The sequence below is a fragment of the Bos taurus genome, chromosome 8, assembly GCF_002263795.3.
Source record: "Bos taurus isolate L1 Dominette 01449 registration number 42190680 breed Hereford chromosome 8, ARS-UCD2.0, whole genome shotgun sequence".
Classification (NCBI taxonomy): domain Eukaryota; kingdom Metazoa; phylum Chordata; class Mammalia; order Artiodactyla; family Bovidae; genus Bos; species Bos taurus.
In genome coordinates this window covers 67,229,845-67,248,854 of record NC_037335.1, presented here as the reverse complement: position 1 = coordinate 67,248,854, position 19,010 = coordinate 67,229,845, and the positions used below count along the sequence as shown (strand labels likewise).

The following is a 19,010-nucleotide window of genomic DNA, read 5'->3' as shown; positions in this document are numbered from 1 at the left end:
CCTCCTGGGGTTTTTGTTGTTTCGTCTCTAGTTTGAATGTTGGGGGCCCCCTTAGGTCGAATCTTCTGAAGAGGAAGCCATGTGAGTTCGTTGGATCCATCTGGAGAAACAGAAGCATTTCCCTTTCCCTGTAAGATTAGTTTCCTAGATTTCCATTGATTAGTTAACCCGTCTTGATACCAAATGGTCAGAGGAAGGGAGGTGTCCTTCAATGTCTTCAAATGTTTTTCTGCCTTGTCAAAATATCTCCTTGAGGTAAGTTTAAAAAATTTAAAACAAAGCTATATTAACAATAGTTATGGGCTTAAAGAATATATTGCTTTGGAATCTAGTAAAGTCTGCTCTGGAATCTAGTAAAGTCTGCTCTGGATAAGGAAGATAAAAGTGTTCACGTTCCTGTGTATTCCCCCTTATTTAATTTTTTATTTGTAGTCTCAGTGTGTAATGTGTTTATTTAATTATGCCTTGTGTTTGTGTGTTATAAGGAGTGTCTGTAGTCTGTTTAATAGAGAATGAATGTAAAAATTATTTGAACTGCTTAGAAATATAGGCAGGGTCATTGTCTGTTTTTATAGAATTAGGTGTTCTCATTATTGCAAAGTAAGGTAACAGGTGGGTTATAACATGTTGTGTAGTTTCACCTCGGAGAGGTGTGGCCCATGTAAAAGAATTTGTATAGATAGAGACAGGTAAGAAGGAAGAGGAAGAGAGTTCAGGGCAATGAGTTACATCCGTTTGACATGAGATTCTCTTTCATTTGTCATAAACCTTTTTTATATTTTTGTATTCATCATTTTATCTGCCATTTCTTGTATCTTTATTAAAAGCATATATCTTACTTTTCTTTAGCAACTATGAAGTGTCTTGTATATTAGCATTTTATAGATTGGTGAATATATTTATTATATTATATATTATAATATATACATATTTGTTTTCTATATATATTTATATATATATTTATTAATAGTCTAAAATCTCTTTAGTTTTTCTGTAAGAAAAACTTTTTGTAAGAGGAAGTTAGTGTTCAGTAATTAATGTTTTAAAATCTTACTTTATTTGCAAATGACCTAGCAATTTAATAAACTTTTATCATTTAGTTTAGTACAATTCTAGAAATTTAAGTTACCCCAATCCTAAGAGATTATTTTTAGATAGATTTTTTTAAAAATATAATTATTTTTAATAGGGTTTATCTAAAAGTTTTCATCTCATTTATATATTTATATATATATAAAGAGTTACTTTTTTGTTGACAAATTTAATTTTACCTTAAACCTAGGCATAATAAAAGTATTATACAATGTTGATGACTTATGACATGTCTTAATTATATTAGCAAATAATTATATTTATATTTAAATAAACATTATATTTAATATTGAATATTTTTTCAGTTCATGTGAACTTGAATTTAAATAGAGCTCATTAACTTCATATTATCCCAAAACAAAGACATACATTGAGACATAGATAATTTTAGATAGACAGACAGACATAGTTTTCCTCTTGAAATTTAAAATATCTTTTTGATATATATATATAATTTTTTTTTTCCTGAGTTCCACCCATTTGTTTATGGCTGGAGTTACAGATAGAGTGGGCTGTGTATCCCAAGGACATGATAAGAGTTAATTTTAGGTTTTTTCTTAGGCCTGTTTTTGTTTCCCAGGCAGAATTGGAGCACCAAAAAAGTATTTTAACAAGTTAACCTTTTCTTAACTGCACGTATAAGAAGAACCGGTTTTGCAATTTCAAAAAATATTTTATTTTAAACAGTTTTTTTCTGGAGTCTAAAGAATATCATGGCTACTCAGTGTCAAAAATATCATTTCTCCTTTTTGTAGTTACAGTATATTATTAATGATATATGCATGAGGGAATTGCTGTCACATTGGATGTAAAGTCTTGGCTACAAAATTTTGACAAATAGTAGGACTGTTAAGCATACCTTGAGATAACACAGTCTATTGAAATCTTTTATGAGGCCCGATGTGATTAGGAAAAAGGAGAGAGAAAGTGAATCTCTCAGTCTAAAGGGTGTAAAGGTATATTAAAAAAGCAATCTTGTAAATCAGTAATAATAATGTGCCAATTTTGAGGAATAGTAGTAGGTGATGGGATCCTTGGCTGTAATGCACCCATAGGTTTCATAGATGCATTAACTTTTCTAAGGTCTGTTAAGAGATGCCGTTTGTTAGATTTCTTTTTTATAACAAAAATAGGAGCGTTCCAAGGAGAGCAAGATTCCTCAATATGTTTTAATTCTAATTGTGTGTCTATAAGTTCTTTAGCAGCCTGTAATTTTTCTTTCATAAGGGGCCATTGCTCTGTCCAAATAGGCTCGTCATTTTTCCAAGTTATTTTAATAATTGCTTTGTTTGTTAGATGAGCAGTGGTCATTAGGAAAAATGTGGAATGTATATCTGAGTTTGCCATTGTATAAGTCCCTTCCTATTAGATTAAGGGGTGCATCTATCACATAAGGTCTTAATGTTGCAGGCTGGCCTTTTGGTCCTTCATATGGGTAGATTTGAACATTTTGATAAATTTCTTGTACTTTGGTTTGAGAAATTCCTGCAATTTGGCAAGAGATTTTTTTGTATAGGCCAGGATTGGGGCCATAAGTGTTTGGAAATAATAGTAATATTAATATTAGATCCAGTGTCGAGGAGACCAGAAAATCTTTTATCATTAATTTTTATATTTAAATTTGGTTGGGCATATTCAGGTACCAATGATATCCATAAGGATTGTTTTTGATCTGTACTGCCAAATCTGCCTGTCCATACATTATTAAAGAGTTAATAGAAATGTAAGGTAAAAGAAGTAATTGAGCAATTTTGTCCCCCTTTTTGAATTGTCATAGAACCTGAGATGACATCATAATTTGAATCTCTCCTTTATAATCTGAATCAATTATTCCAGGGTGAACAGTAATTCCTTTAGAAGTCAAACTAGATTGGCCAAGTAAAAGACCGAAGGTTTGTGGGGATAGGGGTCCAAAAAGTCCGGTAGGTTTTTTAGAAGGGACTGTTTGAGGGTAAAGGAAAAAATCATTTAAGGCTGGTATATCGACGGCAGTACTGCCAGATGTTGAGGGTTTGAGGGATTGAGGGAAAAGATAAAATTTGCCCCTGGTTTTTGTTGAAGGGGACCTGGGGGGTCCCCTGCTTGGAGTTTCCTGGAATAGGTTTTCTTTCAATATCAGATTTAGATTTACAATATTTGGCCAAATGCATTCCTCTATGGCAGCGAGGGCAGATTCTTGGAAGTTTTTTATTAGCCTTCTTAGGGCAGTCCCTTTTCAAATGCTTTTTATCTCCACATGTAAAGCATCCTTCATTTCCCTTTCTAAAGGCAGCAGCCATTGTCTCAGCTAGCATTTGCATCTCTTGAGTTTCTGATCCTAGATTGCAACAAGCCTTCAAATAATCAATAATAGTCCCAGTCTCACAAATTGGAGGGATAGCTTTTTGACATTCCAGATTTGCATTCTCATAAGCAAGTAATTTCTCTAGCTCTTTTTTTGGTTTCTTCTCCAATTACAGTACGGGAAATAGCAGTTTCTAATCTAGTTAATTGCACAATTGCACTCATCTCACACGCTAGTAAAGTAATGCTCAAAATTCTCCAAGCCAGGCTTCAGCAATATGTGAACTGTGAACTTCCTGATGTTCAAGCTGGTTTTAGAAAAGGCAGAGGAACCAGAGATCAAATTGCCAGCATCTGCTGGATCATGGAAAAAGCAAAAGAGTTCCAGAAAAACATCTATTTCTGCTTTATTGACTATGCCAAAGCCTTTCACTGTGTGGATCACAATAAACTGTGGGAAATTCTGAAAGAGGTGGGAATACCAGACCACCTGATCTGCCTCTTGAGAAATTTGTATGCAGGTCAGGAAGCAACAGTTAGAACTGGACATGGAACAACAGACTGGTTCCAAATAAGAAAAGGAGTTCATCGAGGCTGTATATTGTCACCCTGTTTATTTAATTTATATGCAGAGTACATCATGAGAAACGCTGGACTGGAAGAAACACAAGCTGGAATCAAGATTGCCGGGAGAAATATCAATAACCTCAGATATGCAGATGACACCACCCTTATGGCAGAAAGTGAAGAGGAACTCAAAAGCCTCTTGATGAAAGTGAAAGTGGAGACTGAAAAAGTTGGCTTAAAGCTCAACATTCAGAAAACGAAGATCATGGCATCCGGTCCCATCACTTCATGGGAAATAGATGGGGAAACAGTGGAAACAGTGTCAGACTTTATTTTTCTGGGCTCCAAAATCACTGCAGATGGTGACTGCAGCCATGAAATTAAAAGACGCTTATTCCTTGGAAGGAAAGTTATGACCAACCTAGATAGCATATTCAAAAGCAGAGACATTACTTTGCCAACAAAGGTTCATCTAGTCAAGGCTATGGTTTTTCCTGTGGTCATGTTTGGATGTGAGAGTTGGACTGTGAAGAAGGCTGAGCGCCGAAGAATTGATGCTTTTGAACTGTGGTGTTGGAGAAGACTCTTGAGAGTCCCTTGGACTGCAAGGAGATCCAACCAGTCCATTCTGAAGGAGATCAGTCCTGGGATTTCTTTGAAAGGAATGATGCTAAAGCTGAAACTCCAGTACTTTGGCCACCTCATGCAAAGAGTTGACTCATTGGAAAAGACTCTGATGCTGGGAGGGATTGGGGGCAAGAGGAGAAGGGGACGACAGAGGATGAGATGGCTGGATGGCATCACTGACTCGATGGACGTGAGTCTGAGTGAACTCCGGGAGTTGGTGATGGACAGGGAGGCCTGGCGTGCTGCGGTTCATGGGGTTGCAAAGAGTCGGACACGACTGAGCGACTGATCTGATCTGATCTGAATATTTTAGTGTAGCTACCTGTAGGCTCTTCTTGAGGAGTAATTCGATCCCAAGCTTCAAAGACCACTGTTTTTAATTGTTCATGCAACAAGGGAGGGCATTGTATTTGAGCTTCTATGGTATCAAATTGTCTGGCGTCAGTTAACATTTCAAAAGTAATTTGGTTTTGGGGAGTGCCAGCTCGAGCATTCTTGTTAGCATGATCTCTGGCTATATCATGAAACCACATTGTCCATTGAAGATATTCTCCTGGTTTAAGGTGAGCTTTTATTAAAGTTCACCAATCATAGGGAATAAAGTTTCCAATAGAAGATGCCACAACATTTAGAAGCTCTTTAGTAAAAGGCAAATGTAAGTCATACATAGTTACAGCCTTTTTCATTTGTTGCATGTAAAAAAGATTAATACCATCATATTGAGGTATTTTGTGCCCTTGAGCATCAGGATTTCTTCAAACTGGAAAGACGGAGAAACCATCAGTGTCAGAAACTTGTGATTGCAAAGCCAGTAATTCAGAGAGCCTCTGTTGTGGAGGAGAGCAAGTAAGTGCTAATTTTTTGCAAATATGAATCTGTGTTAATGACTTATCATTATTATCTAAAAAAGTATTGCCGGTTTTGGTGTCAAAAGGTGTCTCAAGAAAGTCGTTGTTAGAATCATTAGGTTCTAGCAAAGGAGAGACTTTTGGATTTGTGCCTGCTGTCAGAGGAGGAGCATTTGGAGCATCTGAGGCAGGGCTTGTAGGAAAATTTTGAAATATTTTATGTTGTTTTAATTGGGCTTTTTGTAAAGTTTTATCATTTAATTTATATTCATGTAATAAGTGTTCTGTCTGTTGTCGAATATTGGGAGGGCTAGAATTTACCTTGAAATGGCAGAATTACAGCTTTAATGAGAGCCCATAGGGGCCAGAAATCAATGGGAATATTTTTTCCTTGCCTGGCAGCTCATTCAACATTTTCTTTGACCCAGTGCCAAATTTCTAAATCAAAACTGCCTTTATCAGGGAACCAAGGAGTACACTCAACCATTGTTTGAAAGCAAGCCTCTATTCATTGGCACGAAACCAAAAGTCCCTGAGCTTTAAACAAATAGTGAAGTAAAGTAGAGAAATGATGGGGCTTTCCAGCCATTTGACCTGTGTCTTAGTACTTACTGACTTCAATAGGTCCCGACCTCAATAAGTCTCTTGAGTCACTCTGTCAGAAATGCCACGTATGCCAGAGTCCCTGTTCTAGGCGCCACTTGTTGGGGTCCTTTAATGAACCGGAACCTGGTGGTCTGGAGTCAATGATAAGAAAGTGAAAGAGAGAGCCGGAGGGAGGGAGAGAGAGAGAGAGAGAGAGAAAGAAAGAAAGACATGGGGAACCAAGCTCTGATGGAGCAAAGGTGCTTCAATGATCTTTCTGTGAGTATATATAGGCTGTTGTACAAGAAATTTCTTTTGACAATGATAAAGATCGGAAAACCAAACGTACAACAACCGTTACCAAGGGAACAAGAGATTAATAATGGTCCCAGGTCAGGAGACAATCCATATCTCAAGAAAGAGGATCGAGACTAAGCAGTTTTGTCATAAAGAGAATGTTTACTGAAGGAGATTCAAGCCCATCTCACATAATGACCTCAGTCCTGGAAGCAGCTTGCTGTTCCACTGATAAGGAACAGAGGACTTATGAGAAACAGCACGTAGGAATCCTCCTGTCAAACACTCCCTGATACCTATGCCCTCAGCCTCTTCTCTGAACACTTCTTTCATCTCCTTGCCCTAAGACCTAAATGTTTTCTGAGAACACCATTTTCCCACACTCCCATTGATGGAAGTTCTGGGGCTTCCCTGGTACTTTAGATGGTAAAGAATCCACCTGAAAGGCAGGAAACCCAGAAAGATCCCCTGGAGAAGGAAATGGCAAACCTACTCCAGTATTCTTGCCTGGAGAATCCCATGGACAGAGGAGACTGGTGGGTTACAGTGCATGGGGTCACAAATCATCAGACACAACTGAGCGACTAAGCACACACACACACACACACACACACACACATTCCTTCAGACTTGGCTTTCTTTTGCTGCTTCTAAGTCATTTCTTCCTCATTTTCCTTCAACTCTGATTCCCAGGGATTTCCCTGGTGGTCCAATGGTTAAGACTTTGTGCTTCTAAAGCCGTGGGGCAGAGGTTAGATAGATTCCTGGTCAGGGAACCAAGATCCCACTGGTTCATGCTGCCTGGTACAGCCTTGAAGAAAAAAAGACCCTGATTCCATTGAAGATCATGTCATCAGATTATACCACCCCACCCCTCTTCATTGCAATTATCTACTGATCCCTGAGGTATCCCTTCTCTTTCATTAAATCCACCAACACCTGGTTCATATTCTTTTCACCTTTACTCCTGTCACCACTTTTGACTTTAGTATCCAGGTGGCTAACTCGACCAACATCTCAGCCTATTCCTTAATCTACTTTCTTGCAATGATCTTCTCCTCTCCACCATAACCAATCAAAGTTTCTGTAATATGGACCTTGAAATCAACATTAATTGAAACACCTCTGAAATGTCAACTCCAGGTTATCACCTTCTGTATTCCCTGCTCGGGTCTTCTGATCAGTATCAGTTCAGTTGCTCAGTTGTGTCCGACTCTTTGTGACCCCATGGACTACAGCACGCCAGGCCTCCCTGTCCATCACCAACTCCAGCAGTTTACTCAAACTCATGTCCATTGAGTCGGTGATGCCATCCAACCATCTCATCCTCTGTCGTCTCCTTCTCCCGCCTTCAATCTTTCCCAGCATCAGGGTCTTTTCAAATGAGTCAGCTCTTTGCATCAGGTGGCCAAAGTATTGGAGTTTCAGCTTCAACACCAGTCCTTCCAATGAATATTCAGGACTGATTTCCTTTAGGATGGACTGGTTGGATCTCCTTGCAGTCTAAGGGACTCTCAAGAGTATTCTCCAATACCACCAGGGTATTATGTCTTCTAATATCCTTATATTAACACATTTTGGCTACACTGAGATCAGCAGTCCATTCAGTTCTTTCTCTGTTTACATCACTACTCATGTGTTCACTTCTTTCTTATTTATGTATTGGCTGTGAGGTATGTGGGATCTTAGTTCTCCAGCTAGGGATTGAACTCATATCCTTGGCATCAGAAACACAGAGTCTTAATCTCCAGACCACCAGAGAAGTCCCTGCACTTCTTTCTTTACTAAGTTTGTAGTTCATATGATGAATCTGCATCCATCATTAATGTCACTCCTTTGAAAGCATTGTTAATGCCTTTGCCCCATCTGCTCTTCCTCTGGGATTGTCACATGAGAAGCCTTAAGTCTCGTTAAGTCTGTCTGGTTGCCCACTCCTTGCCTGCACCTGAGCAGTGAAATGAGGATATAGGAAAACACATACTTGGCTATTGGTCTCACCTTGTATCAATGGCCATAAATCTAAAATTAAAAAAAAAAAAGAAAAGAAATGAAAAGTTTTTAAAGAGGACAAGAAAAAAAAAAAAAAAAAAAAGCCATGAATCTAAAGTGGACTTTCACACTATCACATTTAAAATAATCTTTCTTTTAAGTCCCTAGTTTCATTCTTCCTACTTTCTGAAAGGACTGGCTTACACTATTCCATTCAAACCTCCTCCACATTCTCATCCCTTCACCTTCATCATTCTCAATTCCTAGTCACTCATTGAGGAAATAGAAGCAACAAAAAGGGACCTTGCATGTTCTCATCACTAGATATACTTACTTCCCTGGACCTGTGTGCACATCTAGGGCCTTCTCTGTATGGTTGAAATGTTCCAACTCCTTTAGAGGCCAAACTTCTTTTTTCTTTCCTTTTCTTTTCCTTTCCCTTCTGGATTCCATCTCCTCTCATCTATTTAACTAGCTACTATCACCTTTGCAATCACCTCCTCTTTTGTTAACTTTTAAAGGAAGGAGTCCCTGAAGGCTCAGACCATAGATGCATGTTCTCTCTCTGATCTTTCATGGGTCATCCCAGCCATTCCCCTGGCTTTAAGAATTGAATTGGTAGGGACTTCCTTGGTGATCTGGTGGCTGAGGCTCCACCCCACCAATGCAGGCAGCCCAGGTTTGATCCCTGGTCAGGTGGCTTCCCAGTTGGTGCTAGTGGTAAAGAATTTGCCTGTCAGTGCAGGAGATGTAAGAGACTCAGGTTAGATTCCTGGGTTGGGTAGATCCCCTGTAGAAGGAAATAGCAACCCACTCTAGTATCTTAGGGCTTCCCTGGTAGCTCAGAGGTTAAAGCGTCTGCCTGCAATGCGGGAGACCAGGGTTCAATCTCTGGGTTGGGAAGATCCCCTGGAGAAAGAAATGGCAACCCACTCCAGTACTCCAGCCTGGAAAATCCCATGGACGGAGGAGCCTCAGTCCAGTTCAGTCGCTCAGTTGTGTCCGACTCTTTGCGACCCCATGAATCGCAGCACGCCAGGCCTCCCTGTCCATCACCAACACCCGGAATTCACCCAGACTCACGTCCATCGAGTCAGTGATGCCATCCAGCCATCTCATCCTCTGTCGTCCCCTTCTCCTCCTGCCCCCAATCCCTCCCAGCATCAGAGTCTTTTCCAATGAGTCAACTCTATGCATGAGGTGGCCAAAGTCCTGGAGTTTCAGCTTTAGCATCATTCCTTCCAAAGAAATCCCAGGGCTGATCTCCTTCAGAATGGACTGGTTGGATCTCCTTGCAGTCCAAGGGACTCTCAAGAGTCTTCTCCAACACCACAGTTCAAAAGCATCAATTCTTCGGCGCTCAGCCTTCTTCACAGTCCAACTCTCACATCCATACATGACCACAGGAAAAACCACAGCCTTGACTAGACGAACCTTTGTTGGTAAAGTAATGTCTCTGCTTTTGAATATGCTATCTAGGTTGGTCATAATTTTCCTTTCAAGGAGTAACCGTCTTTTAATTTCATGGCTGCAGTCACCATCTGCAGTGATTTTGGAGCCCCCAAAAATAAAGTCTGACACTGTTTCCACTGTTTCTCCATCTATTTCCCATGAAGTGATGGGACCGGATGCCATGATCTTCGTTTTCTGAATGTTGAGCTTTAAGCCAACTTTTTCAGTCTCCACTTTCACTTTCATCAAGAGGCTTTTGAGTTCCTCTTCACTTTCTGCCATAAGGGTGGTGTCATCTGCATATCTGAGGTTATTGACATTTCTCCCGGCAATCTTGATTCCAGCTTGTGCTTCTTCCAGCCCAGCGTTTCTCATGATGTACTCTGCATAGAAGTTAAATAAGCAGGGTGACAATATATAGCCTTGACGTACTCATTTTCCTATGGTAGGCTGCAATCCATGGGGTCGCAAAGAGTTGGACACGACTGAGCAACTTCACTTTCACATGGATGGAGGACCCTGAAGGGCTACAGTCCATGGGGTTGCAAAGAGTCTGACACAACTGAGTACACGAACACAAGCACAGGGAACTCGATCCCACAGCTGCAACTAAAGATAGTGTGTACCGCAGCGAAGATGTCCCATCGCAAAACCAAGACCCAACGCAGACAAATAAATAAATATTAAAAAAGAAAACTAATTTATAATCCAATTAGTTGAACCCTTTTATTTTTCTTTAGTATCTCTCTTCAGAACTGGAGACTTGTCCATTCAATAAGCCTCCTCCTATTTGCATTAGGTGTTTTTGTTTGTTTTTCCTGCTAAAAAAAACCTGTTTTGGTTATTCAGTTCTCAGTTTAAATACTACCTCCTCAAAGGAGTCTTCCCTAACCCCCTGAATCTACGTTATCCCTTATTCCTGGTCACTCTTGCATATCACCACTTTAAACTTTCTTCACAGAACTTATCACTGTCTAAGTCATCTTTTTTCATTTATTTATTTACTTGTTTGTTGTCTATCTCCCTCCCTTGGAATGTAAGCTCCCTGGAGGCTAGGATTTTGTCTATTTTATTCACTCTTCTAATCCTGGTTCCTGGAATACCTGCTACATAGTAAAAGCTCATTTAAAATACTGAAAAAATGAAATAAAAAATAAGACTCATCAGAGAGGGTAAATTTCCCATGGTCACAGAGTGGTTAAGCCACAGTTTGAACCCAGCAGCAAAGCCCATGCTCCAGGGTGCTTGACTCTATTTTCACAAAAAACAATGGGACAAGGGCTTCAGTTTACAATATTCTTTAACATTTATTAATATCTAATTTGCTTCTTCATGTAATCTAGTGTGATAGAACCACAGCTTTGTGTTTACTGGATGTGGATACCAAAGATCAGAAAGGTTTAGTAACTTATTCAAAGTCACCATCAGAGGGAATTCCCTGGCTGTCCAGTGCTGGACCAGGACTCCATGTTTCCACTGCAGAGGGCATGGGTTCAGTCCCTGATTGGGGAACTAAGTTTCCACAAGCTGTGTGGTGTGGCCAAAAATAAAAGGCACTGTTAGAGCAAGAGAAGAGCAGGTAAATAATAAGGCAGAAATTTTACTTCCCAGGAAGTAAGTACTGTATGTCTTTCTCTAAAGCTCATGCTCTTATGCTGATAATCACGGGTATTTTATACATGAGAATGGCTCAGCAAAGTCATTCATCAGGAAGTCTAAGAGGGGAGCTAGAGGGGGAAGTGACGTTAAATGTGTTTGTTCAGTCGCTAAGTTGGTTTAACTCTGCGACTAAACCAGAGTTGGTTAAACTCTGGTTTAACCTTATGGACTGCAGCATGCCAGTCTTCCCTGTCCTTCATTGTTTCTCAAAGTTTACTCAAACTCATCTCCATTGAGTTGGTAGTGCCATCCAACCGTCTCATCCTCTGTCATCCCCTTCTCCTCCTGCCCTCATTCTTTCCCAGCATCAGGGTTTTTTCCAATGAGTCAGTTCTTCACATCAGGTGGTCAAAGTATTGGAGCTTCAGCATCAGTACTTCCAATGAGTATTCAGGGGGTTGATATCCTTTAGGATTGATTGATTTGATCTCCCTACAGTCCAAGGGACTCTAAAGAGTCTTCTCCAGTACCACAATTTGATAGTATCAATTCTTCAGTGCTCAGCCTTCTTTATGGTCCAGCTCTCACGTCTGTACATGACTACTGAAAAAACCATAGCTTTGACTATATGGACCTTAGTCAGCAAAGTGATGTCTCTGCTTTTTAATACACTGTCTAGGTTTGTCATAGCTTTTCTTCCAAGGAGCAAGTGTCTTTTAATTTCCTAGCTGAAGTCACTGTCTGCAGTGATTTTGGAGCCCAAGAAAATCTAAACAAAGCCCTGCTCTTGAGGACAGCAGAGGCCTGGGAGCCCTATGTCATCTGCTCTGGGTTTGCACAGGGATCTCTAACCCACAAAACAATGGTTTGGGATCCTTGAAGGTAATGGGGAGACTTCACTGTCTTGTAAGACCCAAGATGTTTCAGAGCAGCCTAAGGTGAGGACCTGTGTCTTTCTGCAGGTCTAGCCTTCTTGCCCGCCAGTGTGTCCTACCTCATTGGCACCAGCCTCTTTGGTGTGCTGGCCAACAAGATGGGTCGGTATGTAGCCTGGGGATCTGGGAAAAGTCAGATGGGAGAGTCTTCTGAGGTGTTTCCTGCACCTGGGATGATGGATGATAGCTTGTCTGAGGTTGAAAATTTAGAACAAGTACCGGCAGATGCTTGTTCTAAGGGTGGGAATGGATAGCTGGTGAGGGCAGTATAGAAAAAGGATTGGTCCTGAGCTTGTTGCTATGGAAGATGCAGTGAATATATGAGGGGCAACCTTTACTTTCCAGATGTTTGTTGTCCAGTTGAAGAGATAAAATAAACTCCACAGAGAACAGGTATGGAGAAAACAGTACCCAGAGACAGGTGGTTATCAAACTGCCTTCCATGGAGCCCCAGGGAACTCTCCAAAGGCCACCAAGTATAAAAAGGGTTGGGGGCTAAGAGGTATAAATCTGAATTTCTTTCCTCCAACTACAATGAGAACAGCTTTAATTTTACCTTTGGAGTGTGATATAAAAATTTGAAAAGTAATTTTAAAAGCATTTCCATAGGAAATCAGAGAAGGAAGGACGTTTGGTGTGTTTTTGTGGTTTTTGAGATGGACCCTGAAGACCAGATAGAATATGTATCGATGAGAGATATAGGCTGAGTTAAGCAACAGCAACATTAAGTTAGAGCATTGTTCCCAAGGGTAAAGGACCTTCTGAGTCAACTGATTCCTCTTCTAAGGGAAGGAAGACCATGTCTCATTGCTCCTTGTCTGCTTCTACTCTGGGAAGAGGTGTGGAGCCAGGGAAGAGATGAGGGGTGAATAAGGGACTGGGGAAGGGCTCACCTGAGTACAAACTGGTCCTGTAGAGATGTGTTTATCTTCTCGCATCCCAACGGGTTCCTGGAATTAGGGATAGCAGGACTGGCCGTGAGTTGGTGATGGGTAGCAAGTGGAAGGAATCTCAACCCTTAGGCGCTATTTGAAAAGTGCTGTTTTTTTTTTTTTTTTTAGGTGGCTGTGCTCCCTGATTGGGATGTTGGTAGTAGGTACCAGCTTACTTTGTGTAAGTATAATAAGGTCTTTTGGGGAGAGTCAAAGGGTGGGGAGAGTGTCAGACACTTAAAGACAACTTTCCTTTGAAATGAGCAGAGGATTGACTTGGCAAGGACTGTCAGAAAGACTGTTTCTGTGTAGGTAGGAATTTACCCCTGGGGGAGATGCTATGCCATCCCACTGAAAGGAGGTGGGGAAGGAGAGGGAGAGGGCAATAGGGGCAGCTGAAGACAGAAATCTGAGGCTTTATGGATGGCCACATGAAGCAATGGGCTTCTCAGGTGGCACTAGTGGTAAGAGAACCTGCCTGCCAATGCAGGAGATGAGAGAGATGGGAGTTCGATCCCTGGGTCAGGAAGATCTCCTGGAGGAGGAAGTGGAAACCCATTCCAGTATTCTTGCCTGTAGAATCTCGTGGATGGAAGAGCCTGGTGGGCTACAGTCCACAAGGTCACACAGAGTCGGACATGACTGAAGTGACTTAGCATGCATGCACGTGAAGCAATACACGTTGGCATCTATTTCTGGGGTCTGTGCTGCTGCTGCTGCTAAGTCGCTTCAGTCGTGTCCGACTCTGTGTGACCCCATAGACGGCAGCCCCCCAGGCTCCCCCGTCCCTGGGATTCTCCAGGCAAGAACACTGGAGTGGGTTGCCATTTCCTTCTCCAATGCATGAAAGTGAAAAGTGAAAGTGAAGTCGCTCAGTCGTGTCCGACTCTTAGCGACCCCATGGACTGCAGCCCACCAGGCTCCTCTGTCCATGGGACTCTCCAGGTAAGAGTACTGGAGTGGGGTCTGTAGAATGGTGCATTTTATGCCTTCACTTACATACCTCACAGTGACAGGATCCTAGGAGCCACTAGAGGAACCATTATCTGTGCTTCCGTCTGTAGCACCAGAGTGTTTGGTAGAGGAAGAAAGAAAGAAGGGCTTTTCTATTTCCAGAAGTCCCCTCCAAGCCCTCTAAACCTACATTTTCTCCTCTCCAGCATGGAGATCAGAAGCACCCTTGCCTCCTAGGCTTGAGGGGGAATGAGATGGCCGCAAAGCCCTGAGTACAGTGCTCAAGAAAGGCAGGAAGTCCTGATCTGGGGCTGGGTCCAGTCCCAGCTTGGCCATTTGTTGCTCATGTGACTCTGAGTTCATTACATCACCTCCCTTGGCTCAGCATCCACATCTGTGTACAGGGGATCCTGATGCCATTTCGAAAGATTACCCAGACCAAAACTGCAGTGGTGTCTGGCTCATAGGGAGCCCACTGTGAATCTTAACCAGTACTAGTAATAAAATAGAAATATCCCCCATGGGCTTCCCTTGTGGCTCAGTGATAAAGAATCCTCCTGCCAATCCAGGAGATGTGGCTCGATCCCTGGTCTGGGAAGATCCCATATGCTGTGGAGCCACTAAGCCCATGTGTCACAACAATTGAAGCCTGCATGCTTAGAGCCTGTGCTCCACAAGAGAAGCCACCACAGTGAGAAGCCCACACACTGCAATGAAGAATAGCCACTGCTCACTGTAACTAGAGGAAAAAAAGCCCACTTGGCAACAAAGACCTAGCACATCAGTCAATAAATAAAATTTAAAAAGAAATAATTTAAAAAATTAATTCATTCCTAAGACCCTGTTTTTAGCTGGTGACATCTAAATGGTATGTAAAACCTCTCAGGGGTGAGTATGCTAGTGTAGCAGGTGTAGGAGACAAATGCCCAGGGAGGGAGGTAAGGACCCAGCAAAAGAGGAAAACAAGGCTTCCGTTGGGGATCGGGAGGGTAAGAGAATGATGTCATAAGCCGCTGAAGCAGCGACACAAACCACGCCACCCGCCCCTCTAGCTGTGGGTAATCGGTTGTTGGCGACTCTTTTATCTTCTTGGTCCACTGGCTTCAAGTCAGGGTTTTACTAAAACCTCTGTATGCTTCTCTACTTCTGCCTTGCAAATAGATTCATCTGTACCATTTTTCTAGATTCCACATATATGCGTTAATATATAGTATTTGTTTTTCTCTTTCTGACCTACTTCACTCTGTATGACAGACTCTAGGTCCAGAAACACAGACACAGACAGGGGTGGGGATGGGGGGAAGGGAAGGTGGGATGAATTAAGAGATTGGAGTCGACATATATACACTACTGTGTGTAAAATAGCTAGCTAGTGAGAAGCTCCTGTATAGCACAGGGAGCTCAGCTCAGTGCTCTATGATGATCTAGAGGGGTGGGGTGGGGAGGTGAGGGGAGGGAGGTGCAAGAGAGAGAGGATGTATGTATGCATATGGCTGATTCAGTTCATTGTACAGAAGAAACTAACATAACACTGTAAAGCAAGTATACACCAATTAAAAAAAAGATATAAAATATAAAAAAATAATACCACCACCACCTGTGGATGATATTGCAGATAGAAGAGAGAGGAAACTCCACTCTTGGTATAATGAGGACAGAAGTGTGTGTCTGGGTGGAGTGGGTAGAACAAGGGGAGGGAGAGTCCATGGGCCACTCATTGCTGTGACTCCAGGGTCAAACCTGAGGTTCACACTTAATCTCACTGCTTATGTTCTGAAACTCTTGATGGGACATTGAACCCAAATGGCACCAGTTTAGATTTCATCTCTGTAAATGGAAGTAAAGATTCTTTTTCATCAGAGGTGTAAGAATCAAGAGATAACACACGTGGCACATTGTACCTGGTTGATAAATGCGTTTCATAGGAAAACCTTTGTTTTTGTGTTGTCCCACCTGACCCCCCCTTCCCCCACCGGATTCCTGATAATTCTTCCTCCTTTCCTCCTGCAGGTTCCTCTGGCTCATGATATTTTTGGTCTCATTGGCCCCAATGCAGGGCTTGGCATTTCCATAGGTAAGAAGTACCCTTAAAGGAGACCGGAAGCCCCTGAATGTTGGCTCGAGATCAGATCAGATCAGAGGGGGTACATGGAAAGGCAGGGGGGATAGGATAGCAGCCTGCAGGGGTGTTGAGAGACAGGCTCATGACTCCTGGTGGGTATGGGTGTCAGTGAAGAGGGAGGACAGACAGCAGGCAGAGAGAGTGGAGTAAAGCACAAGGGGTGGAAGGGGATGTTACAGACAGGGAGGGGGCTGTGTGTAGGACTCATGGCCGTGCCCTACTTGCTCTGACCACAGGCATGGTGGATTCCTCTATGATGCCCATCATGGGACACTTGGTGGACCTGCGCCATGCCCCAGTCTATGGCAGTGTCTATGCCATCGCTGATGTGGCTTTTTGCTTGGGCTTTGCAGTAGGTATGTTGGCAGAGAAACAGGAGAACACCAGGACGTGGTAACCCAAATCTCCCTTTATGGGCTGTTTACCTGCTCATAAAGTGGAGCCAAGAGGCTAGTCCTCCTAGGGTTCTGAGATATTTGGCCCTGGGGCATCCTCTGGGTCACCTTCGGCCCCTAGCATGGTGTCCTCCAAGCGATCAAGAATCAATAGATGCTTGCAGATTTGCTTTATTCCTCACAGGTCCATCCACCGGGGGTGCCATTGTGCGGGCCATTGGCTTCCCCTGGCTCATGGTCATCACTGGGGTCACTGACATCATCTACGCTCCTCTCTGCTACTACTTGAGGAGCCCCCCTGCCAAGGAGGAGAAGCTTGTAAGGGGCTCTCACTACTGCTGAAAAAATAATTTGTTTCTTTCATGCCTCTCTCGTTCCTTTTAATCCTGTGCTTCTTTTTTTATATATCTGTTTTTATTTATTTATTTGACTGTGCTAGGTCTTAGCTGTGGCATACGGGACCTTAGTTGTGGCATATGGAATCTAGTTCCATGACCAGGGATTAAACCCAGGCCCCCTGCTTTGGGAGTGCTGAGTCTTAACCACTGGACCACCTGGGAAATCCCTATCTTGTGCTCCTATTTCCTCCATCTTTGACAGGCTCTCTGCTTTGCCATGTTTTCTGATTCCCCTTTCATCTCTATCTTTCCTTTGTCCCCTTCCTTACTTTTTCCTTCTCTACACAACCACTTTCTCTCTTACACTGGTCAGTTAGAAAGGGTCCTAAGTACAGAAGGAAAATGGGAGGCTTGTGATGCGTTGGGGTCAAGGACCATCAAAGGCATCATGTGCTTGCAGTACTTACTAGCAAAGTGTGAATTGCCAACTCATGCCCACAACATGGACAGAATTCCACTGGGCACATTCATGCATTCATTCATTCACTCACATCTGTCATTATCCTTATCAGGTCTTTTCCTAGAGTACCAACAGCCCAGGGGAGAGAACCACAACAGATTATTTTAGTTAATAGATACTTTCTTCTTACTGCAGCAGGAGCACCTTGAGGGTCTGGGTGGGTTGGGGGCAGAAGTGTGTGCTGCATGCTAAGTCACTTCAGTTATGTCTGACTCTTTGCAACCCATGGACTGTAGCCTGCCAGGCTCCTCTGTCCATGGGATTCTCCAGGCAAGAATACTGGAGTGTGTTGCCATCCCCTCCTCCAGGGGATCTTCCTGACCCAGGGATTGAACCCGTGTCTCTTACATCTCCTGCATTGGCAGGCGGGTTCTTTATCACTAGTGCCACCTGGTAAGCCCAAGGGTGTGGATATGGAGGCTGCTTAAAGGAACAGAAAGACAGGAAAGTCCGATGAGGGGTGATGCCCATTTCAGCTGGCTCCCAGCTATAGCCTGTGCTACTGCTATTAGGATTCAATGAAAAGCTTATCAGATGATTGTCTTGACCAGCATGGTTCCACCTGGTGCTTTGGGTGGACTGTGCACATATAGGAAACAGAACGAGGGTCCTTTTCTGGTTCCTTGAGTCTTTTCTGAGCAGCCCTAGACTTGGATGAGCTAGTTTGAGAGGGGGAAGGGGAAGCTGGTGAGAGATGGGCAGTGATTTCTCTTCCTGCTTCTTGCTGCAGGCAGTTCTGAGCCAGGACTGCCCCATGGAGACCCGGATGTATGCAGCCGAGAAGCACACAAGGCAGTTTCCTCTGGGGGAGGACAGCGATGAGGAGCCTGGCTGTGAGGAGTAGCTGCAGAAACCAGCCCCTGGACCTTGTCGCATGAGGCTCAGACTTCAGTGACCACTTTGTTCCTGGACCTAGATCACCACGGACTGTTCAATAAGCTTCACTTCTATTTCCCCTGATGTCTCCTTTCCTCCCCTCCCATGGGTGCTGTCCCCAGGTTCTCTCTTCTCCTGTGTCACTCACAGCTCTCCCTCTAAGCTTTGATGCCTCAGCTGGCCCACCTTTGATGGGAAGACAGAATGCTGTTTCTTCCTTGGCTTCTGTAAGGCTGTGATGGGTTCTGCAAGGAGTGACTCATTTCATGGAGGCGGCAGTGAGCATTGTGTTCCCTGAAACCAGCGGGGTGGCTGACAAACCTCATTTCATCTGTTATCTGATTTTCTCTGGCAACTTCCCAACAGTCTATAAGAGTTTTGTTCTCTGTTCCTCGAAGTGGTCTTCCCTGAGTTTCCCTAGATGAGTTAAAGCATCCTTAACCCTGTACTGCTGCTACACGGCCAACTTAGGACATCCTTTGGCTGTTTTTTTCCAAGCTGAGGGTTTTCTCTGTGGCCAGACCTGCAACTGCTGAAATCAGTCTGTCTTCAGTGACAGGAGGGCTCCTATATTCTTCATTACCAAGGGGAACTGGAAA

At 42.9% G+C, this 19,010-nt stretch overlaps 1 protein-coding gene across 1 annotated transcript in view; it reads left to right on the top strand.

Moving 5' to 3' along the window:
* SLC18A1 (solute carrier family 18 member A1) overlaps positions 1 to 18,379 on the top strand; it is a 51,885-nt gene extending 33,506 nt beyond the window's left edge. Inside the window, 6 exon segments of the mRNA NM_001193171.1 lie at positions 12,302 to 12,380; positions 13,336 to 13,387; positions 16,171 to 16,234; positions 16,519 to 16,638; positions 16,862 to 16,995; positions 18,266 to 18,379. Coding sequence (NP_001180100.1) covers positions 12,302 to 12,380; positions 13,336 to 13,387; positions 16,171 to 16,234; positions 16,519 to 16,638; positions 16,862 to 16,995; positions 18,266 to 18,379 — 563 coding nt within the window.
* The last annotated feature ends 631 nt before the right edge of the window (positions 18,380 to 19,010 follow it).